Raw genomic sequence first — 12,504 nt, forward strand, 5'->3', positions numbered from 1 at the left:
GCCGCCGCCCCGCCCTCCGCCTCCCTCCTTCCCTCCCTCCCCGTCGGCCGGGCGGCAGCCGGCGCGGCCCCTTTAATTCCCCCGCTCCCATCCCCCGCCCGGCCGCTCCAGCCTCCATTTTCCAGCGGATCCGGCACCTGGAGGCGGCGGCGGCGGGAGCGGCCCGCACCCGGCCCCGTCTCGGGTATGGCCGCCAACATGTACCGGGTCGGAGGTAAGCGGCCCCGGGGCCCTTCTCCCGCCGCGGCCCGGCCCGGCTACACCTCCCTCTCCTCGCTCCCGCCCGCGTGCGAGCGGCGTCTCGGGGGCCCGGCGGGCCGCGGCGGCGGGGCAGGCCCGGGGCGGGGCGGCGGCGGCCCGGGGCGGGTGTCGGGCTTCGGGCAGCGCCGGGGGCCGGAGGGCAGCCGCGGAGGGAGGCTGGCGGGGCGCGGGGCCGAGGGGAGAGCCGGAGGTGCCGGCGGGAGCGGGGCAGGGGCCCGCTGAGCTTGTGGGGCGAGGAGAGGCCTGGTGCGGGGTTACGTGGGGTGAGGGCTGCGCGGGGAGCCCGTGTGCGGGGCAAAGAGCGGAGCGGTGGGACGGAGGTGCGGGTAAGGGTTGGAGAAGAGCCTCGTGGGGCAGTATGGAGGGCGCAGAGAGATGGGGCGTGCGAGGCGAGGGGCTGCGGGCAGCCGCGGGACGGGGGCACGAGCAGGGAGCAGGAGCGGAGGGGCCGTGGGGCAGCGGCCCCGGGATGGGGCTTGGGGTGGAGCAGCGGCTTGGATGGGGGTCACGCGAGGTTGTAGGGGTAGGGACCGCGGAGGAGTTGCCGAGGTAAGGAGCACAAAATTGGGCAGAGGCTGCTGTTAGACCGGCTGAAAGACTGGTACAAGGCACGTCCTGCAGATTTTGGCCTCCCCGTCCACTCTTGCTGTTTTGTTGTGTGCTCTCCCATTAGTCTTCTATTCAGGGTTGCGCTCCTGTCTGATTGTCCTTTGTTTTGACTCACGTAAAGAGAAAGGAGAAGCAACAGGGTTTGGGACTGCGTTTTATGGAGTATAAACTGAGGGTGGTCTGGCACAAATCTGCACTCGGCCATTTTCCTTCGTAAAAGCTGTTCTGTGGAGCTTCCTTCTCCCCAGGACTGTAGGATGTGCAGGAGGATGTTTTTTTGTGGGGTTCTCGCCTTTTCAAAATGTTCTCTTTCTTTTGGAGTTCTGTAAAACCAAAGTAAAGTAAACAAGAGAAAAAATATAGCCAAGGTGGCCAAGCCATCCTGTCTGGCAGCTCTCCACCAACAACTACTTTCTGTTCTTTCCGCTTTTCTGGCCTACTCTTACTTTGTGCTCTGAAAAATTTCACTTCTTTTGTCACATTCGTACTTTTTTCCTGGTTTTGGTGTTGTGGTTTTGGGGTTTTTGTTTTTGGTAGAGGGATAAGGTGTGCCCCTTGGCTGTCCCAGCTTTGTTTCTTGGGTTGCTCCAAGCTGATGGTGTGCATATGGCATCACGTTGGTTTGGAGATGCTGAGAGTAGAACGATAAAAATGACAAGATGAGTTGGGGAAATTTACAGCTCAGTTCCTGGTGTGGCTTGTGAAGGGAATTGTTTCTTGGAAATGATTGACACTGAACGTTACAGGTTCTAATCTTGTGTGGAACGTCATCTCTAGAATTTGTATGGCAGAATCTGTGCGTTGCACCCCACAGGTGGTGGGAAAGGATCTCTGGAGTTCTCTAGGCCAGCCCGCTACTAGAGGCTGTCCCATTAGTGCAGGATGCTTGGGGCTCATCCAGCCCAGGTCTGAGCATCTCTGAGGATGGCCATGCCACCCTTACTTTGAGCCCTACCCAATGTTTGACTATGCACATGGCAAATAGTTGTTTCTGTGTGCCTGGCTGGATTTTTCTCACATTTCAACTGGCATCCCTCGTCCCTCATCCCTGCACGTCTCTGTGATGAGCCTGGCCCTATCTGCTCTATGCTCCCACTCAGTAGCTGCAGACGACCCTAACGTCACCGCTGAGCCTCCTTCTTCCTGCGCTGACCTAACCTGCCACTCTCTACTTGTTTTTGCACGGCCCACACTCCTCTATCTATACTTAAACTTCCTGATGGTGGTCCTTTGAGCCTGGCCTTCCAGATAGTTTTTCTTCAGCCTTTATTGCTTGATTATTCAGGACACACATCAGCACTGTGGTTCAAAGGGTGCTATGGGAAACTTAGCATGGCCTTTGACACCAAGTCAAGGTGTCCAACACCCCCTGCTCTCCCCTCAGCCACAGTCTTTGCCCCAGAAGTGGGGGAGACAGGTTACTCAAAGGTTATTTGCCTTTGATATTTCCATTTTGGCTGGTCTCAGTCACCTTCTTGTCCTTCCTATGCTTGCCAGTTGTGTCCAGAATTTGCTCTGTAACCTTTCTGGGCAGAGGGCAAGGCAGCTGGCTGATAGCCAAAGTTACCGTGCTCAGTTATTGAACATATGGATGAAGTCTTGATTTGACATATTACCAAGATCAACATAGGGATGGATGCAGCTGTTCTGTGTGAGCCCTCTGTTCAGCCCGAGCTGGAGGAGTTTGTATTATCGAATTGTTTCTGGTGCTGGTATCTCCTGCTAATGGTTTTGCATGCTGAAGTTGTGTGTGTGAACTCCAGGGCAGGATTAAATCTTGAATGGGATTTTTTTGCATAGTCATTTCATACACTTCCCACTGGAAGATAAACACTCAGCAGATAATATGTTATTATTCTTGTGGCTACCAAATTGTGTTGCATGAACTGCAGACCTAACAGCTGCCAAAAGCAACTTGCTCGCTGCAGATCAATAATGCTCCTAGAAGTGTACCTTGGCTCAGAAAGGATGGTCATCCCTTTGGCCTCATCGTGAAACACTGTGATGTTCTGCTTTCAGAAACCAGGAGGTGAATTGCCCTTCTCTGGTAAGGAATGATCTTAAAGCACGTAGTTGACAACTCATCCCAAGGATGTGAAGTGTCTTCCTCTCTTTTAATGTGGTGCAGTGATTTTGGGATAGAGGAGCTGTGCTGTGGGGGCCAAAGGTGGCATGCAAGTCTTCTCCTCAGTGAGCATGCTGGGAGGGGTTAGGAACTGTCACTGAATGGTTGTAAGGCTCTGTGGGTTAAGTTGACTGGTGCCTTCAAGTTGATTAGAAAAAGCAGTTGGTTCCCCTGGTTCCTGCCAGGTTCCCAGTTGCTACGTCTCTGATGGAGAGGGGGTTGATTTCCCGGACAAATGGGACAAATCCCACGGTTCACGTGAAACTTTTTAAATGTGTGGGGAAGATGCCAGGATATCCCATTCCAAAATGAAGTATGAGATCTTACTTGTTCAGAAGGAAATCCTGGAATCGCCTGCCTCCAGGGTAGGAGAAGCAAAGATTTTCTGAGCAGCTGCCGTACAGCCATGGAAGAAGTGACAGCATGGCAAGGGTGGGCAGCTTCTGCTTGGAAGGACTCATGGTGGGATGGCCCGACGCTTCACAGAGCGGAGTGGCAGTCTTCACCGTCACAGACCGTATGGGAATGTTGGATAAACACCAGATCGGAGAAGCTTGGGACCTCTGGGCTGGAATTTGGGGCCTCTGATGAAAAAATGCTTGTTGGGGAGAGATGTTCATTGTTCTAGCTAGTGCCAGGCTCAGCTTTCAGGAGAGTGCTGTGTCAGCTGCCTGGAAGAGAACAGGTCATCTCGGTATCAAGAGACTTTCCAACAGCTATTCTGTCTCCATCTTCTCCGAGAGAGTTTAAGTGTAGTATGACAAGTATTTCTTTAGTAGCCATAATTGATTGGGCCCCACTGCAGGTTTTTGCCCCCATGGCATTCCCTCAATGCAGTGAAACGATGATTTTTGCATTTCCATCTCGCAGTGATTTGGGGAACTTAAATTTTTCCACCTTCCCTCCTCCTCACCCTTTGTTTTTTCCTGGATTATTTTTAATCTGCACCAGCTACCCGATCTGGTTCACTGTGGGACTGTGTGAACAGCTGAATGGGCTCAGTGGGAGGGCTGGGAACAAGGGGATGAGGAAAGAAAGGAGAGGAAGGATGGAGGAAGAACTGCCGAAGCCAAGACTTTTGCCGAGACAAATGTCAGTTTGTGCTTTGAGATGAAAAGCTACTTCTTTTTTCGCCCTGTATTCTTGACTTGGATGAGTTACCCTCTTGTTTGGGAGCCTACCAGCCTACATAATGATCACTGCTTTTGAGTCTGGGGCATGTTTAAGGTGTGTTTAAGTGGCATCGGAAGGCACAGTCGCAGGCCAGCCAAGCGCCTATATGTGAGCTGCGTCTAACATGACTAAAGTGAAGTCCTGACCCTGCAGTGCCTGATGTGGGCACCTGAGATTCCCAGCAGCTTGATTCCAGTGTGCTGGGGACTGAAGCTCCCCGACTTGCTGGTGGTACTCTTGCTTGCCAGGTTAGACCCCGGGCTTAGTGCATCTGGCCGTTCTGCAGTCATACTTCTTGTTTCAGCGTAGCCATCCTGGACATTAAGAATGGCAGCATGACATCATCTCTCTGTTATTACAGGGTGTTGTTAATGGGTGGCTGGGGACCACAGTTTGACCTGCCCCCTGTCCTGTTACATACCCCTGTTTGGCATCCAGGCTCTCCTGGCAGTGTGACTCCATGCTGCTGCCAGAGAGCTACGAGTAGACGGGTGCATTAGTCCTCTTGACATCATGATGATGTCAACAATTTTCTGTGCTTTTCCTGGTAAAGAGCTGGGCTAATAACCTTGCATAGAAGTGTGTCCAGATCTGGAGCATGTAATTCAGCTAATTTAAGTGCAAGGTAAACCCTCTCCTGTCCTCTTGGTTTATTATCAGTGTGTATGTATTTTGAGATGCTGAAGGAGTTACTGTGGGATATTTTTGCTTTGGTTGTGTTTATTGGGTTTTTTTGGGGTTTTTTTTCTTTGCTAACTTTCAGATGAAGTGAAGTATTTGGAGGTAACCAGAGCTGAGAGTGGGCTTAATGGAGGGAGGCATTAAGTAACCAGTAACCATAAAAAGAGAGTTTATTCTGGCAACTTACTAATATGTTTCTGTGGTCATTGGCCCTAATAAATATAGGATGGCTTCTAGCTTATCACCTCTCAGCAATAGCCGGGCTGTGGGTTTCTTCATCTCTTCCTTTCATTGTTTCTAGTTCTACAAGTTTTATCTTCTTGTGTGTTACAGTCTTCCTTCCCTTCCCTCTCTCCCCCATATCGGCAGTGTTCACTAGCCTTTAACTGGGAAATGTGGCATGGTGGGGAGTGTGTGGTCAGCCACCCTGGGGGGCCAGACCCTTAACTACTGTGTGAATTTGCAATAGTCGTGAAAACGGAGCAAAAGCACCAAGTTTGCTTCTGCCAGAAGCAACCCACAACCCTCTTCTGCTGGATGAGCGGGGTGGACCAGCTCCCAGGGAGGCTGTGCAGGGGGGAAGTGTGTTTGAAGGGCAGCAGAACTGCACCTTGACTCTTGCCTCTGCCCTGGGTTTACTCCTTGGCGAAGCCCATTGGCCTTGTTTGTGTGTTTTGTCGTTCAGTGGTGGTGAATAAAAGACACTTGATAAGAAATCGTGGAAAAGAACTTGAAACTCCATAAGCATCTCCTTTAGTTTAACTAGCAACATTTTGAGTGAATGTAAGAGCATTTCCTTTTGCCTAGATCTAGTTGTTGTTTTTCAAGCAACTTTTAAACATTGTTAAACATCTGAATGTTAAATAAGAGTGCTTAATCTCTCCCCAGTAGGAGAAGAAGAGAGTAAGGTGGTTCCTGTTGTTTTTACTTTGATTTATAAACTACTCCAGGGTAGTTTGGGGGTCACATGAAAGCATGAGTAAGAATCATTGGAGGTCACTTTCTCCTTATTCTGCACATTTTCTGTCAACTAGTAACCTGTTAAGTCAGAGTTACTTTTGCACCAAGTAAGGAGTTTTTACACTGTATCTTATCACTATCTTTTCAAAATCTCCAACTGGGTAAGTGACCAAGCCCTTCAGCTGCTCTGCCTGAATTTACCATGAGGTTTAGATAATTGGGACTGTTGGGAAAGATGCTCTTTCAAGATGTTAGGGTCCTAGGTCTCTGGTATCTCAGAGCTGGCTGCCACAGATCTAATATACAAAGAGGCCCTGCTTCAAAGGGATTTTTAAATTCTGGTATTATTCTTCCTCTCCTCTTCACTTGTAAAACCAAATTTGGTCTGTTGGACTGTCTGTTGTTAACAAGAACTAATGAGTTTGTCCTGTATTTATTTAATGTGTAAGAAAGCATTTCAGTAGGGAAAGGCATAGAGGAATTTCTCACATTGAAACAGACACAGCCTTCTTTTAAAAGGAACTTTGTTATGCCACAGTTCAAAAGGAGTTGAACCCTCATGCTTAGATGAATAATTTAATTCTCCATTGCAGATGGCAAGTTTCCCATGTCAAGTAGGATATGGGATATGGCTGTTTCTGGAGGTGAACACATTGCATGGTCCTCGGAGTTGGTGCTGCATATTCAAATGTAACAAAAATTAAGCTTTAAATGTATCTGCCAACCTTTTCATGTTCATATCTTTCACAAATTTTCTTTAAATATACAGCAAAGCCTAAAAATGAATGTAAGGAAGAAAGTGTTCTTTTTGGAAGCTTCAGGAAACGCCTTGTCTTCTCCCCCGTGCTGCTCCTGCAGTTCTTGCACACCAGTCTTTTTTGGAAGAGTCTTAGTGGATTAAATGCTATTTGATGCCTGAAGACATGTGGAAGCGTTTCTTATCTCAACAAAGAATTCAGCCCATGAAGACAGTAGCCTGAATACTTATGATTTACTTGTTTGCTTCGCAATAAAACCTTGAAATTTCAGCCTGGGCTCCATGAAAAATATTTGTGTTTACTCCTAAGCTCCAGTGGCTGGACAAGACCTAGACCTGACTTAGGAGAAGAGTCCCCTCAAGCAAAGCTCCTGATCCATATCTTGAGTGATAAGTTTACTACCAGTGTGAGGACTTGTCCTTTATTTACATCTCCGTTTCCTGTGGGGTGTGAACATGAGCAGTGTGTCAGAGAAGCATGAAGATATCCTCAGTTTGTTATCCCCTTCAGCTGTAAGGGAAGGCTGAAGTCTTGGAAGAATGAGGTTTTCTTCATGGTTTCATGCAGAATTTTCCATCTGTTTGGTTTTGGTATATCACTCCTAATTAAACCTCAGTTTCTGCTTGCTGAAGTGAAGGAGGCGGCAGATGAATCGCCTTCAGGGGAGGGACCTGTGAAGTACTGGTGAAGCTTTCAGGCTGTATAGCCCAGCCCAGGAGGAACCATGCACATGGTCTCCTTTTCCACCTCTTTGGCTGGACCATCTTTTGGAAAGAGTGTTCCTGAGATAATTTTTACTTGACATTGATCAACGAAGTAAAGCAAAGAAGTTAGTTGACAGCTTTGAAGCCAGCTTGCAAGCGAAAGAAAAAAAATAGGCTTTTTCAGTCTTTTACACGTGTGTTTCTCGCCAGCTCTTTAATCTTCATGGTGCCTGAGATGTCACAGCTCTGGTTTTGTGTGCTGCCACATCACCTATGGTAATCTGTATCAGATGTGGCCCATGGAAATGCTTCTCTTCAATTGCACATGATATTCTCTGGTTAATTCGGTGACTTCTGTGTGAGATGTAGGAGGACAGATGATACTTGGCCAAGCATAAACTTAGTGTGGTGTGAGCAAATGATTCCTAATTTAGCACAGAGCTTGTCCTTACAGAGTTAACTTGTCAACATCTGAGCAAATTTGAACCAGCCAAGTGAGATGGTTTCTGTGGATGTTTCTTTTGGTAGCAGTGTTGATTTTTGCAATGCCTGCTTGCAAATGCTTGTTGCTATCCTCGTGTTACTTCCTCAGCTGGGCTTACACAGCTCGACGTGGCTCTGCAGCGAAGCAAGCCAGAGGAATTGGTTTGGTTGGGAGACACTTTTTTGACCTGGATGAGATCCTAATCAGGTTTATCACGTGCATGCCTGCCTCCTCCCATCCAAGGAGAAGCTGTCACAACTTGAGGGGGTGGTATGAGAGGGCGGGGGGATGAATCAGCTTCACTGGCACTCTTGTTTGAAGAAACATCTGCAAAACTATGGCAGGAGTTTATATTTCATCCGTCTTTTACATTGTGTGGCCATGTTGTTTTTGATCTGGCACTGAAACCTCTACTTCTGGACTTAATATACTGTCATACTGTGGCCTAAGCAGTGTTGACTAACTGAAGTCAAACCTTGCTCTTAAACTAACCAAGCCAAACAAAACAACCACAACTTTTTGTTGTTGTTTTGTTTGTTTCTTGAGGATAATACCAAACTTCGTGCCTGAGTACTTCAGAGTTTCTTGTTTTTTCAACTCTTGGGGTACTTGCAGGGAACATAAAGCTGATTTCTTGTCATCCTCGGCACTGCCTAAGTTTCTTTTGGTAGATGTTTTTCTTGTATGTCCTTAGCAATGAAAACGGCAGTGGAACAGGCTGTTCTCTTGGCTGCTGGAGAAGGTTGCTAGGGCGCTGTTTGCGGATACTCCTATGTCCCCCTCCTAAACACTCCCCGATGATTTAAGGAGTTCTAACTCTTTTCTCCATCTGCTCAAGTGGTTCGCTTTATCTTCTGTAAATTTGACCATCCTGGTCTTCCCTTGCACCTTTGGGGAAAGCCTTTTCTTCTTTTAAGTCTGGATTATTTCCATGAGCTGGTTCATGGTATGGCCCCACAAATTGTTGTACTGGTGCAACTGAAATTACGTAGGCCCACAACTTTTCTACTGCAGAAAACGTTTGTATAGCTACATCCTTGGGAAGTGAAGTGGCAGAACAGGTAATACAGAGCATGCTTTGTGTCCAGATGATTCGAATCATGCTTAAATAGCTGATGTAAAACAGAGAAGAAGTGGTTCTCCAGGAACATTTAGAATACGCTCATCTTGCAGGAAGCTGGAGAGAGATGACTTGGTGAACCTAAAGGGTTGGTGCAACATGCAAATGTGTCTCCCTTATAGCTGTGGTATTGGGAGTGTATTAATTGAAATGAGTTTCCTTCTACTGCCATGTAATTGATTTCCAGCAGCAGAGTTATTTCTTTATCCTCAGGGTGGTACTTTGGAAGCCTACTTTTGTTTCCAGGATACTCACAAATTCTCTTTACAAGTCTTGTTTGTACACAGTTTCCCAACCTTAGCTTTAAGCTGGCATCCCTAGTAGCAGGTACTTCACTGTGGCATAGTTTTTATCTAAGAAGGGTCACTTGCAAAGTACCTTGGTCTTCCATAACCTCTTTTTCACCAGTACCAGCAGATTGCTGTTGTTTGACCATTGGTGCTGAGAGGAACAGAAATAATTACATCGACTTTATCTGAAATGTATGTTCTTCCTTCTCTGAGGTGGTTCTTCCCCCTCTGCTCCCACTCCTTTGTAGTTTTGCCCTTTTACAGAGAAAGACACCGTATGAACTCCGTGCCTCATCCAGGGCCATGATCTTGAGTGTGTGGGTTGTTGCTGCTAGGCAGAGTACCTGGCTTCTTCCCTGGCAGAAAGAGGAAACTTTTGGGAATGCACATAGACATAATGGATCAAATCAAAAGTTAATCGAGCCTGGGACCTGCCTGGAACAGCCCTGATGACAGTGGTGTTGGGAGGTCCATAAGAAGGCAAGCACTTGTGGCAATTCCCCCAAACATTGTGGAATCTCCAGTGTTTTGCTTTAAAATCTAGTCTATTAATTGTTTCTGAGATGGGAACCATTTTATATCTCTTGATTGTCTTTCTTACCTTTCCTGCTTCCTCTTGTAGTTTTAGTATCTCTGTTTTCAAGATAGGGAACGGTGATCAGAACTTAATTATCTTTGAGACTTCTGTCCCTCTGTGAAATGTTTGAAATCAAAGAAAGGTTTCAGGAGTTAATAGAGAGGAACTAATGCATAGATAATGGAGTTGCTTAAACCTTATTTCACTAAGAATCAGGCAAAAAATTACATGAGGTAGCTGGACAAGAATCTTTCTTCTCCCACTTTGACATGAGAGAAAACAAAAACTGGGTGATTTTTCTTAAGTTCCAAATCCCTTAACGTTTAAACCAGGTTGAGCAGCCATAGATTTTTCCAAGCAAGCTGCATGTCATTAACTTACATGAGTTTTTTTCTCCTAAAAGGTAGAGACTTATTCTTACCTTGGGTAGAGTTCTGTGTGGTAGGTATATGAGTGCTTGTGTGTAACTGTTACAGATACTTCAGAGGTTTGGGTGTATTTGAGGTTTTTCGTAGAGTCTCATACTATGGGAGAAGAGCTTGCACCAGTAAAAGCTTGTATCAGCTCTTTTATAGGTCTGTATATAATCAATCCATAGTCCTGTTACATCGACCTTGCTGTGAATGACTCCCCCTTCAGGGTTACAGTTTGAGGAGTATTGAACCTGGATTTTTGGAGACAAGTGAGAAAAAACTGATAACATGGTTTTCATCTTAAAACAGCCAAGTTATTTTGACTGTCCCTTTCCAGATAGAAGTTCTGCAGACTGGAAGAAAACCTAGTGTGAATATTTTGTTTACCATGTGAACGTGTAGATACTTTTTGTTTCTTGGGCATTTTGTGAATTTTTTAAGAGGAAGAGATGAAGACCTATTCCTGCTTCTTTATCTTCATGGCTTTGATCACATTCTCCAGAGCAACCTACCTTTAGAAATAAGGGTTTATTCATTAGAAGAGATGAACTAACAAACTCAAGAAAATCATCTCCCTGTTTCTTAAAAGCACGCTGACCCTGAGTTAAAGTATGATATCAAAGTGTGATAAAATTAAGCTCTTGATATTTGCTGTGATAATGAGCTTCTGATGATCATACTATTTTCATATAGGTGTATGTTTCACAGGGACTTGGCCAAAAGTACCTGAGTTTTTCACTTGTAAATTCATGAATGTGCCATTTTTTCCTTCTCACTGATGGGGGACAGAATAGTGTCTTGTTCTATGTTTTATTGTTGAAAATAAGAGTGAATCTGGTATGAACCCAAGAACATGGACCTCTGCCACACATTTTGAATACGTGAGGCTGAACTTCCTTTAGTACAAAGCAATCTTGAGCAGCCTTTCTGCATGACTATGTGTTTAGATGCATGCTTGGAATTTGATTGTTGTTATAGAGGCTTTAGTTTATTAAATGAAACTGAGTTGCCCTTTCCTTGCAGGTTTCCGGACTCTTCACTCTATAGCTCCAGGGTTCTTTGAAGTCATGTTGTTTTTCTTGGAGAAGATGTGGAAAGGGGAAGGTGATAATAAACTACTGTGTATCCTTGTATATGGACATCTGTAAATTAATTTTTTTGAGGCTTTACAGTATATTAGATGAGCTGATAGAATCTGGAGAGACTGTGTGCTTGCTCAAGCACTCAAGTGCTTGGCACATGGGCGTTGCAATGATGTATTTGTGTTTTGATATCTACAGTGATGTCTTCCCAGTACATCCCTACAGGCTCAAGATTGTACAGACATTGTTACACTGTCTGCATGCCCTCCAGGAGAGTAAAACCAACTTCTTATTGTAAATTAAGATTTTCTAGAGGTATCATTTCAGTAGTAGTGTAATTACCTAGTCATAACAGCTGTTTTGCAGGGAATGTGCTCACATAACTCCCTGTGTAAGCCAACTCTCAGCATCTACTGAACCTGCAGAGCTGTGGGAGCTAGCAGAGGAGTCCTACTGTAGAAACTCCCAAATGAAGACTCTGAACGGCCAGGCTGAAGTAGGAAATAATAAAGGGAAAGGTAGGGCTGCAAAAGTGTTTCTGGGCTCCTGTCTGAGAAGCTGCAACTCCATTGGGAGAATTTGGCTGTGGGTTGGCTTGATTGTGCATGGAGCCATCCCACCCTACTTGAATGGAGTTTGCAACATCTGTAGACCTGATGATGTTCTGAAAGACTGATGTTCTAAAGGGCTCTGTTGGAGCCCTCCTGGGGTCCTGTGACTGGTAGGTAGCTCATTAGGATGGCAGCCTTCCTTGCTGAAGGGAGTCTTGTCTGGTTTTACCTTGTTTGGGGCTGGTTTTGCTGTGTCGTTAAAGATGGGGTGGTTGCTGCTCTGGATGGACATGCACACACTGAGTTGGGCTGTCACTGTAAATTTATATCTGGGAAGTTTACTGCAGGCTTTGGGCTTAAGGAAGTGGTGCAGTGGTGTGTTGATCTGTCGGTGAAACACAGTTTTCTGCTTGAGCAGCAAGAATTTGTCACTTAGCTAAATTTTCCCTATTTTGTTGTGGCTAAGCCTTTTTATTGAGATGACGCAGCTAATCCTGGAAGCATGTTGTGTGAGCAGTGGATTCTTCTCAAGAGTATAGTCCCTTTTCGAGACGTGTATTTTGGTTAAAGATTTCAGTCAAGGTATATTTGTTTTGATCTCTGTCCTCACAAACCTTTTGATTTGGTCACTTTGCTCAGAAGAGCAAAGCTAGCTTGATGGAACTGGGGTACCTCAACCTATTCCTACTAAATTTAGGAATGATTTGATGTTAACT

The 12,504-nt window shown here is 46.0% G+C and overlaps 1 protein-coding gene across 3 annotated transcripts in view; it reads left to right on the plus strand.

Moving 5' to 3' along the window:
* The window catches only part of MTA1 (metastasis associated 1), an 83,991-nt gene continuing 71,487 nt past the window's right edge, over positions 1-12,504 (plus strand). Inside the window, exon 1 of one of the 3 annotated variants that reach the window (XM_062003481.1) lies at positions 1-214. In XM_062003481.1, the coding sequence (XP_061859465.1) occupies positions 187-214 (28 nt within the window). In that variant the 5' untranslated portion in view covers positions 1-186. The remainder of the gene's footprint in view (positions 215-12,504) is intronic. The other 2 variants (XM_062003479.1, XM_062003478.1) reach the window with 2 other exon arrangements.

This window comes from Colius striatus, chromosome 10 (genome assembly GCF_028858725.1).
Source record: "Colius striatus isolate bColStr4 chromosome 10, bColStr4.1.hap1, whole genome shotgun sequence".
NCBI classification, from domain to species: Eukaryota; Metazoa; Chordata; class Aves; order Coliiformes; family Coliidae; genus Colius; species Colius striatus.